Below are 25,801 nucleotides of genomic sequence, written 5' to 3' on the forward strand. Positions count from 1 at the left end.
TTAAAGTGAAGTAATTCCCTTTGCTATTTCTCCTTTTTATGCACAGAAAAGAAGCACACATTGTCATGCCTCAAACTACTTTTTATTTGCAACTACATGATTTCACGCAATTCTTCTAAACAATGACATAAAATAGATTTCCTGTGTATAAATAACTTACATACTCTCCATAAAGTAAATGTTCAAAGGTGCTAGAACAGATCGTCTGCTGCTACAGTGTTCTCGTATCCAACAGAGTTGATGCACAATATATAAATACTCAAGTCCAATATTAAAAACTCAGGCACTTGACTAACTTTAATAAAGTTTCTCAAACTATATCAATATATCTAAAGTGCATATATATTTTTTAAGAAAGATTATTATCAATAACTTTTCTATAAAAATAAGTTTGACGGTTTGGCCCATCTAACTTTACTACTATGAGTATGAACTTTTAACTTTTAATGTGGTCAGCCTTATTCTACCTTCTCTCAACACTGACACCAACAGAATCAAAAGCAGCTAATGAGGTGCTAACATGTGAGGATTAATCCAGTGATTCCGGTCACAATGCATTCCAGGAGGAGGTACCCATGTTACTGGAATTGGGCGATAAGGTTTATTCTTTCTTCCCTGATTTGGATAACCAAATGGTATTGGAGGAGGATAGTGATTCTGATGACCATTCCCTCGGTACATTCCTGGCTTTTTTCTGGGCAAAGGGTGCCACAATGGAAGAGGTGGGAACATCAATTCTGAAATCTGCATGAAAGAGGAAACAATTAAGTTATTAATTCAAAGGAAAAATCAGTCACATTATATGTAAAAACAAGGTGAACTTCCAGATTACCATTAAAGAAAAACAAAATCACTCAGCCATACCCTTAAGAGTAGATCTAAGTGACATTCCTATGGTTAGATCTAAGTATATTAAAAACTTCATATGTAGTAAGTGACCGATTAGTTTTCTGAATGAATGAAAATGAATAAACTCAAAACAACCAGAAAAGATCAAAACAGAAATGAATGGAAGCTTGAAAGGACAATTGTGCTTTGTTTTTTTTATTATTATTATTTTCTTAGGACACACGTTTTAGACCCGTAGTTTCCACAGCTGGCTGGTTAATAAGGAGACACCTAAAAGGCTTTTAAAACACAGAATATTCAAGCCCTAGCCCTGGTCTACTGAACAGTAAGAATAACAAAAATTTTTAAAAAAGAGGCCAAGTATTCTGACCACAAGTATTCATTAACTTCACAGTGTAGGTGGTGATTCTGATGTAGCCAATTTGTGTTTGGGAACAACAGTCTTAGATTATCCCCTAAGTCTTATGGGACATAAGTTCACATTATTCAAAAAGTTATTAGCAGTTTTGGACCCTCTTGCTCAGAATGCTATACCATGTGACTATGAGTTTCTGAATTCTCTGGTTTCTAATCTGCTCTTTCTTAGTACAGGTATTTTAAAATTTGTATTTTATATAAAACTGTATTCATATCATAGAAAATACAAAAGGTATATAAAAGTATATACAGTAAAAAGTCCCCTTTATCTGATTACCAGCTACCCAATTACCCTCTCAGAGGCAACTGACACTAATTATTATTTTTTTGTGTGTATACACTTAGAAATATTTCATGCATATACGTGGGTGTACATCAATGCACACATTTTAAAAAACATGCACATACAATTTTGTTTACTCCTTTTTGCCCTTGATAAATATATCTTGGAGATATTCGTATCAATACATAAGGCCCTTTTTCATTATTCTACAGCCAGATGTAATGCAAGGAATATGCCGTAACTAAATTAACTAGTGTCCTACTGATGGAACAGTTAGGCTGTTTTCAGTGTGTTACTACTAAAAAACAATGCACAACAAATAAAACAACACTTTAATGAATAACCTTAGTATAGTTAATCCTTGATTATATAAAATAGTGAAAAAATAAGGAAAAATTTAGAGTTCCAACTAATAACTGACCTATACTACAAACAGGTAGCAAAGTGAAATGGTTTTCATTTCTTTTTATACTAGGATGCTGAAAAGGTTTTAAAACTGTCAGAAAGAAGGATGCCTGCCTGGCTCAGTGAGAGGAGTATGCGACTTTTAATCTTGGGGTTGTGAGTTCAAGCCCCACTTTGGGTGTACAGATTACTTAAAAATAAAATCTTTATTAAAAAAACAACAACAGGGCGCCTGGGTGGCTCAGTGGGTTAAGCCGCTGCCTTCAGCTCAGGTCATGATCTCAGGGTCCTGGGATCGAGTCCCACATCGGGCTCTCTGCTCAGCAGGGAGCCTGCTTCCCTCTCTGCCTGCTTCTCTGTCTACTTGTGATCTCTCTCTCTGTGAAATAAATAAATAAAATCTTAAAACAACAACAACAACAACAACAACAACAAACCTATCAGAAGACAAAATTCTGGAGCCTAAAATACCCCTTCCAGTTAATCTTCATACCCCCAAATCAACCACTGTTCTGATTTCTATCACCAGACTGAGTTTTCCCTGTTCGTTAACTTCACATAAAAATAGAATCATTTAGCATGTGTTCATTTGTGTATGGCAAAATTCTTTGCCCAATCAAATGTTTTTGAGGTCTTTCCATCGTGTGTTTATTATTAGTTCATCCTGTCTTATTGCTAGTATTCTGTGTGAAAACCTCATAATTTTTCTCCCATTTACCTGTTAATGGACATTTTGGTTGTTTTCCATTTTATTATTATGAAAAAAGCTGCTATAAACATTCTAATACATGACTTCGGAAATACTTATTTTCATTTCTCTTGTTAAATACTTAAGGGTGTAATTGTTGAGTAACAGGGTAGGTGCATATGTAATAAGTGCCAGAGTTTTCCAAATTGGCTGTACCATTTTACATTCCCACCAACAGTTTATGAATCTAGCTACTTCATATCCTTGCCAACAGTCGGTGGTGTCAGACTTTAATTTTAGCCATTCTGGAAGAAGTAGTGTTTCACTATGGTTTTAATTTGCATTTCCCAGATGACAAAAAAGGCTAAGCACCTTTTCATGTGTTTATTGGACATTTATATAACTTATTTTGTACAGTGTTTATTCACATCTTCTGCCCAGTTATTTTTAATTGGGTTGTTTGTCTTTTATTATTGATTTATAGGAATGATTTATAAAGTATATTCTGGAAACAAGTTCTTTGATGTATGTATTGAGAATATTTTGTTCCAGTCTATGTTTTGCCCATTCATTTTCTTAATGGTTTGTTTTGATGAGCAAAGATTTTAAATTTTGATGAAGTCAAATTTATCAAGTTCTTTTCTTGTGTTTTTTGTATCCCCTGGAAGAAATCTTAGTTTATCTCAAATAATAAAGCTATCTCTCAATATTTTCTGAAAGTGTCGGAGTTAGCTTTTATGTTTAGGTCTATGACCCATCTCAAATTAAATTTTTTGTGTATGCTGTCAAGTAGCAGTTAAGGTTTGTTTCTTTTCCTGTATAGAGTATCCAATTGTTTGTACCAGTTCTTGAAGACTTTCCTTATTGAACTGCTTTGAGACTTTCCTTAAAAAAAATTAAAAGAAAGACTACATATATAGGTTTGTTTCTGCGCTATTTTGTTCCATTAATATATTTGTGTCTTTAAATCTTTACTACACTGGGGGTGCCTGGGTGGCTCATTTGTTAAGACTCTGCTTTCCAGAGATCTGGGATAGAGCCCTGCATTGGGCTCCTTGCTCAGCAGGAAGCCTGCTTCTCCTGCTCCCACTCCCCCTGCTTGCCCTCTCTTGCCGTGTCTCTCTGTCAAATAGATAAATAAAATCTTAAATCTTTACCACACTGTCTTGATAGATATAATAGCTTTATATAAGTATAAGGCCTCTAACTTAATTCTCCTTTTTATAAATTTTAGAATCAATTTGTCACTTTCTAGAAAAACCTTGTTGGGATTTTGATTAATATGTAGTTGAATCTATAGATCAATTTGGGGAAAAATGACAAACTTCACTTCTTAATTAGTAATCTCTGGGGGTACCTTTAAAAAAACAGACTCCTAAGAGAACAAAGATCCCAAGCTAGGAACTTTGTATCCTTACTTTGATAAGCCCCTTTTTAAACCTTTTAGTAATGCTAGGTTCAAGATGAAAACATGGACAGGAAGAAAACATTAACGTGGGCCACTTGCACTAGCCTTCTACACGATGGTTTTTTTTTTTTTTTTTTTTTTTAAGATTTTATTTATTTATTTGTCAGAGAGAGAGACAGGAAGCACAGGCAGACAGAGTGGCAGGCAGAGTCAGAGGGAGAAGCAGGCTCCCTGCGGAGCAAGGAGCCCGATGTGGGACTCGATCCCAGGACGCTGAGATCATGACCTGAGCCGAAGGCAGCCGCTTAACCAACTGAGCCACCCAGGCGTCCCTACACGATGGCTTTTTTTAGTATATGTGCTGCCGAAGCGAGCACTACACGATGGCTTTTAACAGCCATGCTTTTCTATCATAAAATGTTTTGTAAGTGAATATAATGTCAAGGAAAAATGTTTTATTTTAAAAGCACACAAAAGACATTTCAATTTCTATGCCTTTGTTATAATTTTGTCCTAACAGTTTCTCAACATGGGGGGAAATAAATACAATTTAAAAGGAAAATCTAAAAATTAAAGGTCAATTTACTTGTAAAATATCAGCAGCAATCAATTCAGTTTGAGACTTACTTTCTTGCTTTGTTGAGTAACAATAAAATTCCGAGATAAAATTGCAACATGTGAACAAATTATAGGCAATTTAACAGCAGTAATTTAGAGTTTGTAACACATTATGCAGAGAGAAAAAAAGCCCAAAATTTATGACAAAAATCTTAAAAATGATCCCTAAAATACGAATATAAAGTTTACTTATCTATATAGAGAATCTTTTAGGAAGAATACAAAAATAACTGGTAATGACTACGTCCATGGAAATGTACAGGACAGGACGGGTGGTTGGGGAGTGGTGAGGGAGGACTTGGTTATTATGCTCTTTTACACTGTTTAAAGTTGTTTACAACAAGTGGTTGGTATCTTACAATATGCATATATATACACATATATTCCTAAAAATGATAATCCTCAGACTAATCTTCCGCGTAAGTCTAAAAAGATAATTCAACAAATGAAAAAAAGAGAGAAATGAAAAATTAAGTTGTACTGAAAGCATGTTCATTATATAAATGTATGGTGAATATAAAGATTTAGTTTCTCATACTCGAAACTCTCATTTCTTACTCATTAAGGTTTAAATTATTATTATTATTGTTTAAGTTTTTACTTATATTTTTGACAGAGAGAGGCACAGCAAGAGAGGGAACAGAAGCGGGGGAGTAGAAGAGGGAGAAGCAGGCTTCCCGCTGAGCAGGGAGCCCAGTGCGGGCTGATCCCAGGGCCTGGGATGAGCCCAGTGCGGGCTGATCCCAGGGTCTGGGATCATGACCTGAGTTGAAGGCAGACGCTTAACTGAGCCACCCAGGCGCCCCAAGGTTTAAAATCTTATTAAAACCCAAATCCAACCCTACCTTGAACCTGTTATGTTTCAGTATGTCTAAATAAGACCAAATTAATAAAAAGATATATTTTAAAATATACTCAAAATTAGAAAAAAGTACATGCACGGAATAAGGCTCAACTCAAAAGATTTCTTTCAGGGGCACCTGGGTGGCTCAGTGGGTTAAAGCCTCTGCTTTCGGCTCAGGACATGATCCGAGAGTCTGGGGATCAAATCCCAAGCCTGCTGCCCCCTCTATCTCTGCCTGCCTTTCTGCCTACTTGTGATCTCTGTCAAATAAATAAATAAAATCTTAAAAAAAAAGATTTCTTTCATTTTTTTGACTTATCTTCTCTGCCAAAAAGGAGTACTGTATTAAGAATTTTTAAAAGTATATTAAATATTCTTTGGTATGTGGGGTGTAGATAATAAGTAAGTGGACAAATTTGTAAGCCTGGTTGCTATCTAACTCCTCAACTGTTGAAGTAAAGGAGATAATGTTTTAACTTGAGAGAAAAATTAACTCATATATAATTCAGTGAAGTTTCTTTTTAATCGTGGAGAAAAGAAAGTTAACCCCAATGGTATGAATTAGAAGTGTCGAAGACTACAAAAACTGAATAGTTACTTTTTTTTTTAATGTGAATCTTTTTTTTTTTTTTAAGATTTTATTAATTTGACAGAGACCACAAGTAGCAGAGAGCCCAAAGTGGGACTTGATCCCAGGACCCTGAAATCAAAGACCTGAGCCAAAGGCAGAGGCTTAAACCCACTGAGCCACCCAGGTGCCCCTCAATACCTACTTTTTAATACAATAAAGATTTTAAAATATCAGGAATGTTTCATCACCATGACTTTTTCTAGTCTTTCCCACACTTTTTAAAATATATTTATTACAAATAAATAAAATGTATTCATTCTACTTAACTGAGTAGTAAAAGCAGACCCTTGATAAAGTGACTCAGATGCCCAAATACATCTCTAAAGAATAGCTTCCTTTTATATGGAAAAGAATTGGCATTCAAAATCTCAAATCAGAAATCCTGGGCAACATGAGCAGGACTACCTAGAATGACCTGGCAAGTCCTGCTCACAACATTTAATAGAAAGCCATTCCATGGTTACCTGGTACACAGGGCTTGGGGTCGCAGTCATGGAACTGGGTTTCACTTCTACTTCCTTACTTGTTTCTTCATCTGAAGAAGAGGATCCTGAATGATAATCAGAGGTAACCTTATCAAGGGCCCTGGTAACTTTCTTGGAGATTTCATCCTTATTCTCATCCTCATTTTCAAAGCTGGCAACAATGAATGCATTGTTTTTCTCTCCATACCTAAGGATTAAAAAAACAAACTCATAAACCTTTAAGTACCATCAACAAAAGCAAGATATTGTCCATAAAAACAAACAGGCTTGGACATGCCATTGGTCCAAAGCAAAGAAGGAACCCTCCCAGAACATAACCCGACATATATAGTATCTTAACCCAATTCTATGCCAATAGGCAGCCCACGACTTTCTACCCCTGCCATATTTAAGTACAAATAAAAATGATTCCATTCTCTTTCCCAATTTTCTTTCCTACTTTCCTATTTCAACAAAAATAGTTACTTAAAACACCAAAGAGAAATTCAGTTTACATTTTTTATGTATCATTAAACTGGTTGTACAGTAAAAATTTCTCATGTGTTTTTAACTAACCACTATAATATAGATGCTAGTAATTCAAGTCATAAATCAACGAGTCATTTCCTTTGACCTCCATGATTAAATAAAAAAGGGACCTGGTTTGCCTGTATCCACAATGACAAAAATGAGAACTGTGGCAACTGAAAAACAAGTGTTGAAAACAAAGGGGTTTTACTTGAATTATATTGTTTATCTTATGCTAGGAAAACTGCTTACTTCTCATCTTGATTTTTGTTTTTAGAAAGTAAAATGAGCTTTTTAATTCTGCCAAAATACTTTGAGACTTGAGCTAGAAAAATAATTATTAGAATATGTAACTTTGGCTGTTGGCTACTAAAAGAAAAAGGAAAATAAATTATGCAATGAGGGAAGACAGCATAATGAATAGTAAAACCAGTAGTACTTTTTTTTTCTCAGAGAGAGAAAGAGAGAGCCTGCGAGCACGTGTGCAAAAGGGCACATGGGCAAAAGGGGAAGGGGGGTGGAGGGGGCAGGGGAGAAGGAGAGAGAGAATCATAAATAGGTTCCATGCTCAGCATATAGCCCAGTGCAGGCTTGACCTCATGCCGCATAGATGACGACCTGAGCTGAAATCAAGAGCTGGACACTTAACCAACTGAGCCACTCGGTGCCCCATAAAACTAGTTTTCATTTGGAGAATAGGAGAAACCCACAAATCTATTTGGATAGACTGCACAACATAAACACTATGAAACAATTTCTAGTTAGGTCAAAAGAAATGAATTGTTAACTAGTTCTTACACAATATGTAATTAAAGTTAGACAACATGATTTTAAGCTTAAAAAAAAAAAACCCCAAAACAACCTTAATAGAAAAGCAGAGTTAATAATAACTATATCAATTAATTTCATTTTAAAGTAAGTCTTGTCTCAAATTATTTCTGAATCAGGGTATGTATAATAAAGTAAAAGGCCAAACTATAATAAAGCCTTTGAAAGTTTTATGGAAATCATGTAGCCTCAAAGGTGAGTTCTACTTCTTTATATAGTTGTGCTGTCTTCCACTCTCACGCAGGCTGAATGGGGCCATAAATGCTACCTAAATATGGGACATAACTCCCTTTTCTATTCTTTTTCAGTTTATCTCATAAAAGGAATTGCTACAGACGGTAGAAAGAACACTGAACATCTTTCTGGTTCTGGCTCTCCCACTAACTAGCTCTGTGACAAGGGGCAAGTCATTTAATGTCTCTAGGCCACAGTTTCCTATCTGCTAGGCAAGAAAGCTGGAACTGGCTGGATATTGGTGTGTCTTCAGCTAGTGATTCTTCATGCTAGTGTAAGATGACTGAGCAGGTTATGCAAGTTCTTCACAACACAGAACTCCTGTACTATAATTTCAAATTTACTTAGCACAGAGTTTTAGCAATGGAAACATACCACTTCATCCTGCCCTCGGTTTAAAGACTCAACAAATTTCAACACAAATGTTAATTAATTCACATGTTAATAAAGTCAGCAATATTAACAATGGGTTTAGGCCTACCTTCAGTTTTGCCCATTAATAGAGTCAAAATTCAAGTAAAACAGAAAGGTAGGCAATTTGAGAAAAATCCCTACCTTTGTAGAACAGAAACCTACATCAAGGACAGACATCAAATGATTGAAGGTCAAACTTTATTAACTCAGATTTCTTTGACATGCAAGCTCAATTAGGTTCTCCATCTTTCCCTTTCTAGTATTTTGGTATGAATATTCTTTTCATGGTAAATGAAGTGGTTTACTGTATTACTGTAACATTAGCATGTGCAGTTAATGTCTTAGAATTAGTAATGGACAACTTTTAAACTGCATTTTTCAACTACACACTGCTAAAACATTAAGTCCAATTTAGTTAATTTGAAACAAATCAATAGTATCTAATGCTCTATATCAGGAAAAGAATGCTAGAAATTCCAAAAAAAAGGTATACAATATGTTGGACAGATAAGAAAGCTAAGAACCTATCTCAGGCATTCTCTTTATGGGAAGAATGTATTATCTATTCCATATCTCCTCACATAGTGCACTAAGTGATAACCTTTCTAACTACATAACACTCTTTGTACACTTCAAATATTTTATCCTGATGGAATAACTCAATCATACTATGAAGAATGTTCCCTTGAGTGCATTTCAATTTTTTTTATAAGCTTAGTCTCTAGTGTACCAGTAAGTTATTATTAATGAATCTCAGATATTTGTTCAATTATGTAACTGCTATATCAGCTTTATTTTAATTTTCAGAATATTTATCTTTACAGTTTTGGTTCCAAAGCACTAATCAATACTGCAATCTCCTCTGTTAAATTACAACAATTACCTCTACTCAATTGCTAGGATGCCTTTTTTTTTTTGGAGTTCTATTATCTCAGAATGAGTACCCCACATTCTGAAGGTGATTTCTCTGAGCTGTAAAAATTATCACATCACAGCCAATTTTCGCCAAAATTTTAATTTTATGTAAAATTATTAAGAGATACTGAATGCAAAGATTTTCATATATCAATATGATGAAAGCACAATAATTATTCATTATCTGGAATCATTAAAGTCATGAAGCATCCACCTAAGTAGAATGTCTATTTAACTAAAGTTTCTATCTTCAAGTGCCAGGATTTAGTTTAAGCCATTTCAAATAAATTTGTCCAAAATGTTTATACAATTACCCAACTTCTTAAGCATCTTTGAACACAGAAACAATTCATAATGATTTAAGATCATCATATTAAATAATCATTATTTGACTGGATGATAACACAGTTTGCCACCTCTTTAGCTTTTTTGCTCCTGCCTCCACATAAGACTACATGATATTTTCTTTTTTTTAAGATTTTATTTATTTATTTGACAGAGACATAGAGAACACAAGTAGGCAGAGAGGCGGGCAGAAGGAGAGAAAGAAGCAGGCTCTCCACTGAGGAGAAAGCCCGACTGGGGGCTCGATCCCAGGATTCTGGGATCATGACCCGAGCTGAAGGCAGGCACTTAACTGACTAAGCCACCCAACCGCCCCACTACATGATATTCTTTCAGTAGCTTTATAACTACATGAAAAAGCCCCTTTCAAACACTACTTGTAATTTTTTATGGCTGAAAAACTACATAACTAAAGAACTGTGTGTTAAATAATAGTGAGTCAGGATCTAAGTGCAGGCCTAATGAAAAAGTAAGCAATTCAATATAGTAACTTTGTGATAGCTATTGCTTATATACTGAGGTCTTCAGTAGGTGTTCAGTGGCCAAAGTCTGTGAAGTATGACCTTAGTCCTAAATTAGTCCCAAAATCTAAAAATGTTTGACGTTCTCGGACCAAAATTGAGATGTCTTGCTCTACTTTTTTCTAACTGAGAAAGAAGTGCTGACTAATCTAGCACCTCAGTTTCCCAAAGCAAGAATCTTATACAAACAGCTTATACCAAGAAGCTCCAAGGTGATCCAGAATGATTCAGTGGAAGAATTACTATGGATTTTTGTCATGACATATCATCACCTCTACTTTTATTGTTGGAGATCAGGTCAAAGGCTATGACCACCTTTGAAATATACTAGGATTGCATCAAAAAGCATCTCTACTGTATTCAACAGGTGAAATGTACTTAAAAACCAAAGAGAAACACCTTAAAGGAACAGCTGTAGGAAATCACTTGCAGGGGATTCCATTCATCTATTATTCATCTTATTCTTCCTGCTGGAAAACGTCTTTCCCACCTTGTCATCTAATCAACTGCATCCTTCCCCATCCAGCTCTAGCATCACTCCACTAGGTAGTCTTTTCTAATTCCCAGCAGAAGCAGTAACTTTCTCCTTTGTGCCACCAACCACTGCATTTTGTATATATTTCTATCACAGCATAAATCACCCTGCTGTAATCTGCTTATCCTTTCTTCTCCTTTATTATACTTTGGACACCTGACAGCAAAATGTCCTTTCATTTTTTAAAACCCCACAACTAAGAATGCCTATACCACAATGAATGTTTTTAGAATGAATGGAATTCAATTAGATATCATACCTAACACTCCCCTTTTACAATTCTGCTCATTAGGAGATGAGAAAAATCTCCATTATAAAAACAAGACCATGAAAATACTTGGTCACTTAAAAGTCAAAAGGGGGGAGGGAAGCAAGAATAGAAACAAACAGAAACCAAGCAAAAGTTGTTATTATCCATTACTATTTAGGCTTAACTTCTTTCCCAACTTGAAGAGGAGAAAGACAAGTGCACCACCGAGAGACAATAATTGACCTACAGTGACCTACAGAAGTCTAGGTACCTAAATTCTGCTTCTTGGTCTATAAAAAGCTTCTTGGCAGAGCCCTAGAAAAACCCTACCCAATTAAGTTTTTAAGTTTCTTTAGCTGTAAAAAAGGAATGTAACCAGTCTTTCACCTTCAGATTACAAAATTCACAATTACGAAAGCCCAAACAACAGCTTCTGGCCACAAAGACACACAAACAGGCAGTAACTGAGAGATTTTCATAAAATCAGTTCCAGCATGGTAATCTGTTCAGCTGGCACACTCAAGAACTCACCGACAGCACACCTCACATGGATCCACCCACAGAGTGAGTTCCTTTGGTAAGCCTAGATCACTGTACAATATGCAGCTGTTCTCACAGGCTTTCAGGACATCAGGATCAACTCTCTGAAACTTATTGACACGAATGCATCTGCAACGAAATAGAGTAATTTTAACAGCTTTAATTGAATCTTAATCATAAACCATGTCATATTATTAGTATTGCCAATGTGAATTTAAAACAAATAAACCCTGATGGAGACCCAGGGGCATATCTATCCTAAATAGATAATAAATGTGAACTGAAGGCAAAGAGGCAGCATCATCAGTAAGACTACTCAGCCTGGTGAAAGAGAGGACATTCATCCGAGCCCAGGGAAATCATAAAAACTGGCTTTGCATCATTTTAGCCAGAAACTACTCAAGCTCACATGTATATTAACAGACCAATGAGCATTAAAGCTGCATGAAATTACCCAGAGCTCTAAAGGTAGAAGTATTAATAGGCCAAGCTACTGTAACAAAATCTAACTAACAAAAGACCTTAAACAATGTTTGAAATATTTTGAAATTCTTGTGATGTTTTGGTCATTTCCTTACTTATAAATCCCAGATAGTGTTAAGAAGGGTGTCCTTATCCTCACTTTTAATTGTTCTATAAATACAGAATCAGTCCAAGATACAGAACCGTTCATATCACATAGTTATGATTAAAATATAATTCAAAGTGTTACTGGCTTATTTGTTACCAAAGGGTTTTTTTAATTTAAAAAAAGTCATTAAAATAATTGGGAAAAAATAAAATACCTAAACCAATAGAGCCTCTGTTCCATTTTTTAAACCTAAGAAATACCACATCTACCTAATGGAATCTACCTAATCCCAGAATGAATGCAAAAGTATATGCTAAAGTAAGCATTTTGCCTACGTACAAAAATGGTGGCTACAATAGAAGTATTTACTGCTTCTACAATTATGAAATCAATCAAAAGTACCCAGGTTTTAGTACTAATCCTACTACTTATTTATTGGGTGAATTTAGATTAAGTAGTTTCACCCTCTCCTCAGATGCAAAGCTCTCAAATATGGACAACACAAGTTTATTGACAAATAGTAATTATAACATTAAATACAATGACATCAATAGAACATGCTGTTTAAAATTATTTTTTAATTTTATTATTGATTTCAATTTTCATTTAGAACAGTGAAAAAGTTCTCAGTAAGTAACAGCTAATACATATTTCTAAATAATATAATAACTCTTTCTGAAGGTTTACTATACAATGGACAGTTTCTTAAGTGCTTTACATGTATTAACTTTTTATTTGAACAATTATCCTATAATTTACATATCACTTCCCCATTGTAAGAAAGTAAGGAAGCAGAGTTGCCTAACTTCACAAATATAAAGTGGTGAGTATCTGGACCACCGGACTCCAAAGTCTATTTCATTAAATATCCTATTTTGTCTGTGCTAATCTTATCATGACCACTAACAAGTAAGCAATTCAGAGTAAAAAAATTATTTTACAGCATGTAAGATGCCATTTGTCCCATTCTTTGGGATGGTCTATGTTTACAAATTCTAGTGTTGTGTAAGTTGATTCAAAAGTCCCATATGCCCCAGGATCAAAAGCAGTTATAGGTAAGGAGATAGATTTTTAAAAGTACATGTTTTTGTTATCTAAAATAAGGGTGATGTAGTCTCAAAGCTTAAAAAATATGTATGTAAATAAAGATGCTTAGAGACTCTGCTTCATTTGCATATCTTATATATTTTTGTGCTGTTTTTTTAACTCTATATACTGTGACTACTTATCCATTAAGCAGTCTTCAAAAACAGGATTTTAAAAGCTGCATAAAAATAGTCTATCATTTACTTAATGTTGACAGTTCTTTCCAATTTTTTGCAATTATAAAGTGTAAGAAACATCCATATTCATACATATTTATCTGCATTTCTGATTATACTTCTAGAATAGATTTTTAGAAACTTACTGTTCAAAGAGTAGGAATATTTTTACAGATCTTGATAATATTGCCAAATTGCCCTTATTTGTAGATATTGTGAAGAAACAATTTTAATTTATAAACAGTTTAGAAGAAAAAGAACACTTCCAACTTACTACATGGATTCAAGAGTCTCACTCTGGCTAATCCTATATTCTATTCACTTTTATAACAGTAACAACCCATCATTAAGTCTAATAGTTTTCTACTTCAAAGACAGCTTCAAAATAACTCAATAATGATATTTCTGATCATATGCCAATTTAATCCTGTTTAGCTAATTTTTTTCCTCAAGTTTTTAGAATTAATGGAAATGAAACTGTACACTCTCTGACCTTTAAGCATTTACTTGACAGTGTCTTCTTTTCTCAGTAATAGTAAAAAGTTGGTTTGGCACTTCCAGAAGCCTTTGTCCAATGTCAATTACATCAGTGTAAAAAGCCTCAATAGCTCTAACTTACTAAAGCTGTTCACTCACTCTATCAAAAATAAAAATGTGCAGGAAAAAAATTAAGAGAATCAACTGAAAAGATAAAAAAATAACTTGAGTCTGCTTTATATGGAACATCCACATTTCTACTTTAATTCATCACATTTTCCAATCTACTATGAAACATCCTTGGATAAAAATGAAGAGAAAAATACATCAATAACTTTAACTTTTGTTTTCAATACACATATTTTCACTTCCTTTGTAGACTCCCTGAATAATCTTGCACTTGGAAGAGCTAAGTGACTGAAAGGAAGTCCTTTTTACATCAAAGCACAGAAATGCTGATTGAGAAGGAAACTTTGGGGGCAACAATATGCATAAATAAAAGAATTTCTTTAGTCACAACTGTTTTACTTTCATTTTTTTTGGTGGCCACCTCCACAAATGGGGCAAGGTTTGACAGCTGAGTTATTTAGCAGAACCCAGGCTCTCAACACAGTGATCACATAAATACTAGGGAATGAGCATGCCAGAACATGTTTTGCAGGAGCCTGTTCTTCTTTACTCTAAGCTATAAATGTAACTTATAAACCAGAGTACAAAAAGACAGCTGCTAGTGAGAGTTACTTACCCTCTCAGAGACAGGGCAGTGGTCAAACTGTGGTGTGCAGAAGCCCATAAGAATTTAGGGTCAGTTAGTTAGACTTGAGCTCAAACTGCAGAGCTAATATTTACCACTTGTAGGTTGTAATAAATTACCTTCATCAAGAAAACAGTTACGGTGGCTTCTACCACAAAGAATTATGTATAGGGGCACCTGGGTGGCTCAGTGGGTTAAAGCCTCTGCCTTCAGCTCAGGTCATGATCCTGGGATCCTGGGACAGAGCCCCGCATTGCATGGGGCTCTCTGCTCAGCAGGGAGCCTGCTTCATCCTCTCTCTCTGTCTGCCTCTCTGCCTACTTGTGATCTCTGTCTGTCAAATAAATAAATAAAATCTTAAAAAAAAAAAGAATTATGTATCGTATAAATGAAATTATTTCTGTGTCAACAATGCATTAGGTTTCTAATATTCTTAGTTCTTGTTTGCCATAAAATTTACTTTTTCCAAAAACATGTAACATGTAATCTATTTATACAAACAGAGACTCATTTCTTTCAACTCTTGCCATGCCCATTCATGGGTAAGTTTTAGGGGTCCTCGAGAATTGTGAAAACCTTCAAGTACTTGTGATACATATAGAAATGCATTCAGTCAGAAGCCAAACTACAACCACAAGACTAACTCCCACGGGCTGACAATATTGTGATCCCAAGTCTAGGTAGTAGGGCTCCATCAACAAATGTTTCTATCTTAAAATGCATAAGGAAAGAAAATACCAAAGACACCCCAGAATTCTGTATGTTGTAGTTAAAATGTGAAAGAAATGGACTGGACACCCTTTAGTCCTCTGGCCATGCACTCATTTTCAGGACCTATCAGCCTCTTAGTCCAATCCAACTGTCCAATCTAATCCTTTACCTGTAGGCCTGTCCTTTTGATGGTTTTTCTGGATACCAGTGATTTTTATATTTTTCTTGAAGTATAAGAGTCAATTTCTCAGCAAACCTCTCAACTGCCTCTTTTTTCAACTTGTCATGTTTTCGAACTAGCCTTGTGAAAAAGAAGACAACAGCAGCAATTTCGTTCTTCATCTTTCCCTGCAAAGAAAAACAGTTTTTCTTAAAAAACCAAAAGACAAAAACTGGAAGAAAAAGCTCTGCAAAATATCCCTCCTTCATAGCTCCCTTCTTTCAATTTTATCTTGCGTTTCATTGGCTCATATCTGGAAAAAGGAACAAATAATCACTAATTTAGGCCATAAAGACCTTACTATAATACTAAGAACCTTATCACTTAGCTTTGTGAAGAAGTTCAGTAAAGAGGGCACACCAAAATGCTCCTGGTTGGCCAAAATAAAATAAGAGATATCACTCAAAGAGAAGCACTACAATGATACCATTATATACTTTTTTAAATATGTCAATGTTTAGGGCGCTTGGGTGACTCAGTGGGTTAAGCCGCTGCCTTCAGCTCAGGTCATGATCTCAGGGTCCTGGGATCGAGTCCTGCATCAGGCTCTCTGCTCAGCAGGGAGCCTGCTTCCCTTCCTCTCTCTCTGCCTGCCTCTCTGCCTACTTGTGATCTCTGTCTGTCAAATAAATAAATAAAATCTTAAAAAAAAAAGTCAATGTTTAGCTACAATAATTTAAGTTTAAAATTTTGTGAAATAATTTGAATTTTAAAACACAATATTGTATAGCTACTATAGAAAACAGTGGTAATTCCTAAAAAAAGTTTGAGTTACTAAAAGACCAATCAATTCTACACTCATAGCCACATACCCAAAAGAAATGAAAACATATTTCTACACAAAAACAAGTACACAAGTGTCCACAGCATTATTCATAACAGCCAAAAAGTAGAAGAAATTCAATATACAACTGATGGACACTGACATTTGTCAACTGATGAACAGATAAATGTGGTATATACATGCAATGGAATATTCTTCAGCAACAAAGAGGAATGATGTACTGATACATGCGACAACAGAGGTGAACCTTGAATGCACCATGTTAAGGGAAAGAAACCAGTTACAAAAGACCAAATATTGTATGATTCCGTTTATATGAGTTTTCCAGAACAGGCAAAAACAGGAAGCAGGTTAGTGATCTAGGGGCAGGAATTATGGGGGGAAAGGAGAGACATCAATGAACACAGGGTTTCTTTTTAGGGTGAGGAAAATACCCTAAAATTAACTGTGGTGATGGCTACGTAACTTTGTGAATATACTAAAACTAATGAACTGTAGATTTTAAATGTGGAAACTGTATGCTATGTGAATCCTATTTGAATAATAAAGCTGTTACACATAAAAAAAAAAATGCAGCACTGAGTTTCTTCTATAAACATTCTTTCAAGAACAGAGATATGTTTACCTAGAAGATATGCCCCAAGACAGTGCCTCTATCAAAACATTTAAGAGTAGAAATTCAGGGTCATCCACAGAAAAATCAAACCAAAAGAAATAATCAGAGATACCGCTGCATTGTGGAACTGTCTCAAGACTCTTTAAATGGCAGATCTGACTTACCATTGATTAATCCATAAAGGCAAAAACCTTATCCTGGGATTGTTTCGATGTATATTCTGTCTTTATGTGATGAGCTCATTCATTTGGCTGCTTTAAGTAACTTGGGAGTTATTCAGATGCTACATTTACTAAGCAATATCATCCTTTCCAGAGCCAATTATCAAAGACATACAGCTTCTATGTTTAGTATAAAAACCAACTAATCTAGCTGATAGTTGTTTTCTCACACATTTGTTTTCTCAAACCTCTTAAAGTCTCTTCTAATGATTCCTTAACTCCTTGTGCAAATTCAAACAAGGGATCTCACTGTGAAATAAATTCTACAGTCATCTGAGAGGTGTGCTGGCAGCCATACCCACTCTCATCTCCAATGGGAAGACACCCAAACCTTCCTCCTGGAACCCTAGAATGCCAAATCCACCTTCTCTGGCCAGCTACCAGACAAGAGGAACTGGGTTGCATATAAGAGTTGCAGAGGTACATACAACCCCAGTCTTCCACAACTGCTATGAGGCATCCTCCTAAGAAAAATGTTGGGCCTTTTCCACTGTATAAAGCCATATTTATATCCCACCCCGTTTATAATGGAAAAGAAAGCCCACTGCAATTTCATAAACAGTATGGGATGAAAACTGCTTGCTGATGGAACTACATTAGCTTCCATCTCACCAAAGAAAACAAGGAACCACACTAAAGAAGAGTACTGAATCCTTAACTCTTATCATTCTCCTCATTCATTTAATTTGTCTACGGTGCTCTACATATCTGAGTTTAGGGTTTTGTTTTCCTTTTTGTTTTGTTCTGTTTCATATCAAAAAAATAAAAGAAAGGAAGGAAAGAACCACTTAGTGGTTTCTATTGCTTGTAACGCAAGATGAGTCATATGGAATTACTTTTTTTTTTTTTTTTCGGTTTGAAGGAATGATGCCTGGAATAGCAGAAAAATTAACCCACTCCCACCAGTTAGAATTCTGAGAGTGTGGAAAGGTAAAAGAGGGAGTTATAAAGTCTGAGAGGGAGAAACTAGAAGCGAGCTGGGCCAAGAAGACCTCAGGCGTCTTGAGTAAGTGGCCACAATTCCTCCACCCACACTCGGAGCGAAAAGCTCCCATTTTAAATATCGCACGGTGACGTCATCCCGGGACGTAGTCACCGCGGCGGCGGCTCCTCAAGTTCTACTTTGTTCCACAGGCTCCCCTGCTCACAGCGGCGTGCGTAAAACCCAAAGGAAAAGCAAGCCCAACCTTCCAGGAGTTTATAACTTTGTACTTTTCCCTGTGTTGTAACGAAGGGCTAATCGCAACCGCTTCTAGACACAAGTATTTCTGACAGACGTTCCCCAGGTTGAGGAAGCGGGGATCCCGGCCGTGAGGCTGAGGAGCCCCTGACCAGCCTCACTGGCGTTACAAGGCGGGCTCTCCGGACGCTGAGGAGACGCGATTTCCCACGGGGCCGAGACTGGGGGCTTTGTGAGCCATCAAAACCTGCTGCTAAGCACTCACGCTGGGGTTCTAGGAGTGCTAGGTGAGTAGGCATCAAACATCTCCACCCACTCTGGAAAGAACGGCCTGCAAGCGCGTCCAACTTCTGCAATCGCGCTTTTCCCCGAGTTAAGGGGGAAGGGCCGTGGAGCCCCATTTCCCTCCTCCCCCCGAACAGCCTCCCTCGCAGCGTGCGCCTTCCCGTTCGCCCGCCGGTCCGCTGCCACCGGGCCGACTCCAGTCTCCGAGTGGTCCCGGGTTCCAAGACGGGGGTCCCCTCGGGCGTGACACCCCCACCCCCCGGGCAGCAAGCCGGGTCCCCGGCTCCAGAAAACACACCGACGCGGAAGGCGGGTGGGTAGGCGCAAGGCTGTCGCCCACCGCGAGCGGAGGGTAACGCGCGGTGTAAACGTGGCAGGAGCCTTGAGGCGGCGTCTCCTCCGTCCCCAACCCACAGAAGTCCCGCGGAAACCCTCTCAGGTCACCTCTCTCGGTCCATAATCCTTCCTTCTCGCCGGCCCGGGGCCGATGCAACCCGGTTGGATCCCACACTCCTCCCCCTTCCCCCGCGCGCCGCCTGCCGCGAGCTTTCGACGTGGCCTCAGGGGCGCCGGGACCACCCTCCTCCCGGTGCCCTCAGTTCCACCATGTCCGCCTCCCCCCGGCCCGGTCTCCTCACCGCCGCCGCCGCCGCCCTGGGGCCGCAGATGTGGCGGTCCCGACCGTCTCCGGGCCGGGAACCGAGGGCGCCGCCTCAGCGGGCCGGCGCTCGGCGACAGCGAGCGCAGCGAGCCTAGTTCTGAGCGTGTGGCTCCCGCGTCGTCGGGCGACGGAGCGCGCGCTGAGAGGGCGGGCAGGCAGGCAGGGGAACGCGCGCGCGCTCGCGCGCTCGCGCGCACAGCCCAGAGGAGACGCGCGGGGGGCTCGCGGCCCGGAAGAGAGGAGGGGCGATGACCCGGGAAAGGGTTGGCGCCGCGCGGGACAGGCTAGCGCGCCTTGGGGGGTGGGAGGGGAGGAGCCGGAGGGGCGGGGCCTCGCCGAGAGCCGGCCCCTGAGACCGGGGCTGAACGGCGCGCAGACCCTTCCAGTCCGACGGCTAGGCCCACAGAACGTCGGCCTACCTTCCTCCGTCGAGATCCACGTGGGAGGCCTAGCTGACCCCCGCCAGCCTCCCGCCCTACCTGCTGCCTCGCCATCGGGGGCCGTGCTTGGGCCTCCTCTTACCCTCTGTTCTCTCCTTGCCAACCTGCCCTCTGACAACCTCTGGCCACGAGTTCTAGACCTAGCTCTGCTCCGGCTCTTGAGAGATGGGGTGGCGACCCGTGTCAGATGGAAGGGAGACTTTGCATTTATGGACTGATCCTCGTGTGGTAATTTGAGGCACGTCCACTCTGTAGCTGGTTTGTGATATTTCAGGTTGTTTTTTTAGAACTCCTAGTTGGGCTGTACCCTGGCCAGGCCGGAAGCTCCCTCAGAGCAGAGGCTGCTTCCTGTTAACCGGTGTTCCAGCCTGGCACTGAGTACAGTGTCTTGCACAAAGGAGGGGCTCCAGGGATGTTGGCCGAATGAATGAAACTTTGAGAGTCCAAGCTTTGCGTGACTGAGATGTTTCTACTCCAGAGCTTCCGCCATACAAAGCTTAATCTTTGAGCAAATACAGATGTGGAAAGGTACGTTTCTAACATTCTGAAAAAAAGGAGCATCTTTCCAACGTTTTTAATTGGCACCATGTTAAGGTTTTACGAAAGCACTTTAATACCTCAGACCAGGAAAATACAAGACATTTCTTTTAAAAATGATTTGTGGAAAGATAGCCAGTTTTCACTCTTTCCAGCTAAAACATGTAAATTTCTCAAGCACTGATCGTTCAAGCTGTAGATTGACCAGATTCTTCACTGCCTTCTAGGCCCAGGAGCATGTTTTCAACCCTCTTCTCTGCATATTTTAATTTTTTAAAACTAACGGTATTATTTTTATTACTGATATTGGTCAATATAGCTTATTTACAATTAAAAACGATTTTTAAAAGCATTTATAAACAGGCAATTCCAAAAGCAATACAATAAGTTTTATTTGTTAAAAAAAATTATATAGTCACCTGTGGCTACTCATTGGTTGATTTAAAGAGAATATTATTTACACCTTGGACTGTTCTAGGAGATATGAGGGTATTTTCATCGTTCTAAACTTCTAACAATCTGATTGATATTATTTTACTGATAAAGGTTTTTATCTCCACAATTTCATAAAATAGCTAGGTAGCCACAAACATTACTAAGAATTTGTCCAGAAATTTCTGTAGTTTGAGATTAATATTTTGTGTGATATTTATAAATCTGTGATCCACTTGGTCCAGTCTTAGAGCAGGGCCATATTCAAATACTCAGGTAAATACCTGAAACCTAATTTTGAAATAACTCTTAAAAAATTCTCATAGCCCACACACCGTGAAGTAGATAAATAACAACATATCTTAAATATCTCTTTTTGCTCTCATCCACTGTTCTCATATAAGATAGCTGCTTGAATGCATTTGTCTTTCAAAACATGCCTTAACTCTTCTCCAGCCCTGGATGTGTACTTCAGATCTTTCCCCCAGCTCTCTTTCTTCCTGATTCCTTATGACAAAAGCCCAGAAGAACTGGTCTACAAGGCAGGACCCTTTTTAGGATGCTGAAAGAGGGAAGCAGAGCTGATACAATTACCCATTAATATGTATTTTTTTCCTTTCACAGTTGGTTCCTTTCCATAGTTAACTCCAGTGTTCAGTAATACTGTGTGTTAATGGGTATGGTAGTTTTACAATAAGTTTTAAGGCAAGTGTGTGTGTGTGTGTGTGTGTTTTGAAAATGAGCCTCCATAATAGGTCAGGGGGTCTATAATCACAAATATCTTGTGGTGGTATCCCAGAGTCAGAGAACACCACTCACTCAGTCACCAAAATCTATGAATTGCTTTCATAATCAGGACTTATTTTCCACTAAATAACTGTGTAACTCTTTAAAATCTGTTATCCCTTTGAGCTCAGAGAAGTTCAGCATTGTAAACAGAAGAGTTTCAAATACCGTCATCTCAATCCACACGTCAAGTTTAAATTGAAATACCAAACCCTTGCTTTTATAGTGGACAGAGAGAGTTCCGTTAGGTAATGTGGAGGAAAAGTGTGCAGCCTCTGAGGGCCATTGGAAGTCTACCAAGTGGGATCTAAGACTTTTTAATTCTAAAAACATTTTAATAAATTTCTTCAGAAATTTCTAGGACCTAACCATCTGGCTAAATTAAAAGAAACTAAATCTACATTTTTTGCTTCAACTTCTTAAATGTCCATAAACTGGCAGTGGTTAAGAAAACATAAGCATAAAGAAAATTTGTAATCTTCATTATTTTCTCCATTACATCATGCAATAAAACTGACTTCCAAGAGTCACAACACAAACTCTCCTGATGAATGAGGCAATGGAAACTGGGCACACTAACCCCCTATTTTAAGTTGCATTAATTGTTGAAACCCTCCTTCCCTGCCCCAGCCATGCCCCAAAAGTGGCACATCTTTTTTAGAAGAAAATGTTTCTATCAAACTACTCAGACTCTTTATTGGTAATTGCTTAAGATTTGTTGATTTGTATAAAACAGTTTAAGAAAATGTTCCGAGCTTAGGGAATAGGGTATAATATTTAGATAGGCGGCACAATCTGGGCTCAAATAGAGCTTCATATTTGAAACCTCTGGTGTAAAATTTCCCTGGTTGGCAGGACATGTGCCATTGTTGTTTAGTTCCTTTCACAACTCTTTTGTTCTTTGTACTAACAGAGAAACTGACTTCTATTAGTAAGTAGTATATAAACACTGACTCTTATTCCATGTAACAAAAGTAAGAATATGGTATATGCAATTAGCAAAAGGTTCAGAAGTATTATAAAAGAAGGAACTACTTTGAAATGCATTGTTAGTCAGGGTTCTCCAGAGAAACAGAAACAATAAGATGCGTTATGGAGAGAGAGATTTATTTTAAGGAATTGGTTCATGCTATAGTGGGTGCTGGTAAGTCTGAAATCTGTAGAGCAGCCAGTTGGCAGGCTGAAAATTCAAGCAAGAGTTGAAGTTGCAGTCGTGAGTCCAAAATCTATTGGTAGGTTTTCTGTTATGATCTTGAGGAAATAGTATTTATTCTACTCCCGGAAACCTCAACTTTTGCTCATAAGGCCTTCAACTGATTAAGGCCCACCCACATTATTTAGAGTAATCTCCTTTACTTAAAGTCTGCTGATTTAAATATTTTTTTTTTAAAGATTTTATTTATTTGACAGACAGAGATCACAAGTAGGCAGAGAGGCAGGCAGAGAGAGAGGGGGAAGCAGGTTCCCTGCTGCACAGAAAGCCCGATGCGGGGCTTGATCCCAGGACCCTGGTACCATGCCTTGAGCCGAAGGCAGAGGCTTTAACCCACTGAGCCACCCAGGCGCCCCCACAGATTGTAAATATTAATCACATCTACAAAATACTTTTCCAGCAACATCTAGTCTACTGTTTGACCCAACAATTGGCACCATGGTCTGGCCAAGTCAAGACCTAAGAATAACCATCACAGTGACCTCCATTCAATAGTATTTCCTCAAAGGCACGATGTTAATTAAGATTTAAAAAGTTCCCTTAGTGAACAACATAAGGCATGTTTTCATTAAGAAAACAAATCCCAGTGTTTTTTATTTTCTTTGTTCTTTTCAATCAGTTGTTTTGTGGTGAAGAAGGGGAGGAATGGGGGAGGGAGGATCAGATGTGTTCACATGCCCTCTTCTGTATAACTTTGTCAAATATTTGTGCTAGAGCGTTGAGAACACTGTGTCCGTTAGAGAGAACCAAAATAGGGCAAATAAGTTACTCACAATCTAGTGGAAGTTAGAGATATGTAAACAATCTACCTTACATATTACATATTCCAAGTTATGTTTCTAAATTCAGTGTCTCCAAAAGGTAAAAAGGCAATAGTATGGAAGGCATATAAAAGGGTTTGGATGTGATTGGGCTCCCAGCTGAAAGGAAGTTTCACAGACGTATAAGGGCAGCATTGCAAACCTTCCTTTCAATTTTTCAGTATGGACAGGTAGAAGGGGAAAGGGCATAGCATAAGGAAATTGTTTCTAAGGTGGGGTCACTCCTCGGTTGCACCACAGAGATGGCTAGAATTAATCAAATTCACACAGCAAGTCCTGACATTTGATGGCCTAATTAGAGTGATTATGGGTACGCTTTAAAAATATGCTTTGTCAGCAGATGATCCAATGAGATGTTTCCATAAAGAACATGTTCCCACTCCACACCTGGACCAGGAGCAGCTCAAAACATGGAACTAAAGTTAGTACATTAATAATTGTTTGTGATGTGGTTGGCAAAAACACTTTGTAATTGTGCTCACAGGAGTGCTTTAGGGAGATAATTGTAGCAGGTCAGTTTTTTCTCTACCTGGTAGGAACGTTTCAGGAACTTTTTTTGTGATTAAAAAAAAAAACTTTGTATGTATGAATACATATATATAAATGTTTATAATATCATATATAAATAAAAGCTTTATCTTTCTTTGAGAGGGAGGGAGAGAATGAGAGAGATTCATGACAGATTTGTGACACATATATATATATATAAAATATATATAGGTAACATGTACTATATATTATGTGTGTGTGTGTGTTTATACTAAAGTGCTCACAAATACGTTTTTTTTTTTTCCTCAGAAGGAAAGTTGGCGAGAACAATAAACTAGCTGTGACTTCTGTATATATCATGAGCAACAACTGAAACACAATGAGGGCAATAGGTGTGGAAGGAAGAACAAAGTTGGTAGGTTGGTAATTTTTGTTTTGCTTTTGCTTATAACTGCAGCATGTAAATACTGAATTCTCATAGTGTTGAGGAACTGAAATGAAAGAATAATTCTTCTCACCAGATATTCAGCATGAACGTTATATAAAAATGTAAATAATTATAGGATGTGAAAATGTCTCAGAGCAACAGCTATTGAGGGAATATAATTCACTTGTCTTTTGATATGGGTGTGTAGTTTATGCTAATTTCAGTAGGGTTTTTTGACTATGATCTGTGTTTAATACAGAAGTCCCGAAATTAAGTGATTAAGTGATTAAGTGATGGCTCTTTATTTTGAATTTTCTTCAATAGTACAGATATTATTCAATTTTATTATTTTTAAAGCAGTGTTGGAGAGGGAAAAATTAACTTGACCCTTCAAGTTTCGTCTAGCTGGTCTAAAAATTAAATTGACATGAGACAGATTAATAGGAGAAAAAAACAAAGTTTAATAATGTGTGCACAGAGGCCCAATAATAAAACTGAGACCTAAAGAAATAACCAAGGCATGTCAAGACCAAGCTTCTATATTTTTTGGACAAAGAAACATAAATCTGTGAGTAGTCGACAGGACAAAGTAAATGTACGTTCGGAAGCTTCAATTAGTAAGGAATTCTAAGTAGAATTTGGTCCCATTAGTAAATTAGTAAGAGTAACAAGGTTTGTTTATATAGGCTTCTTTTCCTGAATTCCCTATCTTTGGTGATATGGATGTCTCTTTACCTCTTGGTATAGGGAGGATACCTTTCACTTGGAAGATTTATTTCCCGCATTCAGGAGACACAGGAGGGTCAGAGTGTTCATCTTGCACTGGGTATTTCTTAAATAACTTTAATTCAAAATAATCGATATGCCATTGTGGCACATTTTGGGACAGCCTGGGTCCCTTCAGCAGATAATTCATTAAATACATAACTAAATATTTAAAAAATATTCCAGGGGCGCCTGGGTGGCTCAGTGGGTTAAGCTGCTGCCTTCAGCTCAGGTCATGATCTCAGGGTCCTGGGATCGAGCCCCACATCTGGCTCTCTGCTCAGCGGGGAGCCTGCTTCCCCCTCCCTCTTTGTCTGCCTCTCTGCCTACTTGTGGCTCTCTGTCAAAAAAATAAATAAAATTAAAAAAAATTTTTTTTAAATAAAAAATATTCCAGATTGTGAAATTATTCATGTAATTGTATTTACAAGT

General features: G+C 37.8%; 2 protein-coding genes across 3 annotated transcripts; one reads left to right on the forward strand and one right to left on the reverse strand.

The window, feature by feature from the left end:
* Nucleotides 1–66: 66 nt before the first annotated feature.
* BTG3 (BTG anti-proliferation factor 3) lies at nucleotides 67–19,550 on the reverse strand. 2 transcript variants are annotated; one of them, XM_032352864.1, is made up of 5 exons: nucleotides 19,437–19,550; nucleotides 15,662–15,840; nucleotides 11,709–11,846; nucleotides 6,608–6,815; nucleotides 67–744 (listed from the first exon to the last, which is right to left on the reverse strand). In XM_032352864.1, exons 2-5 carry the CDS (start codon nucleotides 15,832–15,834, stop codon nucleotides 505–507), a joined length of 759 nt encoding a protein of 252 aa, XP_032208755.1. In that variant the 5' UTR covers nucleotides 15,835–15,840; nucleotides 19,437–19,550; the 3' UTR covers nucleotides 67–504. The 2 variants fall into 2 exon arrangements, with proteins under 2 accessions (XP_032208755.1, XP_032208766.1); XM_032352875.1 differs by lacking the exon at nucleotides 19,437–19,550 and adding an exon at nucleotides 19,243–19,318.
* Nucleotides 16,812–24,592, forward strand: LOC116592002 (collagen alpha-2(I) chain-like). The gene is made up of 5 exons (XM_032345493.1): nucleotides 16,812–16,846; nucleotides 18,936–19,111; nucleotides 19,186–20,427; nucleotides 24,029–24,109; nucleotides 24,487–24,592. Exons 1-3 carry the CDS (start codon nucleotides 16,812–16,814, stop codon nucleotides 20,115–20,117), a joined length of 1,143 nt encoding a protein of 380 aa, XP_032201384.1. The 3' UTR covers nucleotides 20,118–20,427; nucleotides 24,029–24,109; nucleotides 24,487–24,592.
* The last annotated feature ends 1,209 nt before the right edge of the window (nucleotides 24,593–25,801 follow it).

This window comes from Mustela erminea, chromosome 1 (genome assembly GCF_009829155.1).
Source record: "Mustela erminea isolate mMusErm1 chromosome 1, mMusErm1.Pri, whole genome shotgun sequence".
NCBI classification, from domain to species: Eukaryota; Metazoa; Chordata; class Mammalia; order Carnivora; family Mustelidae; genus Mustela; species Mustela erminea.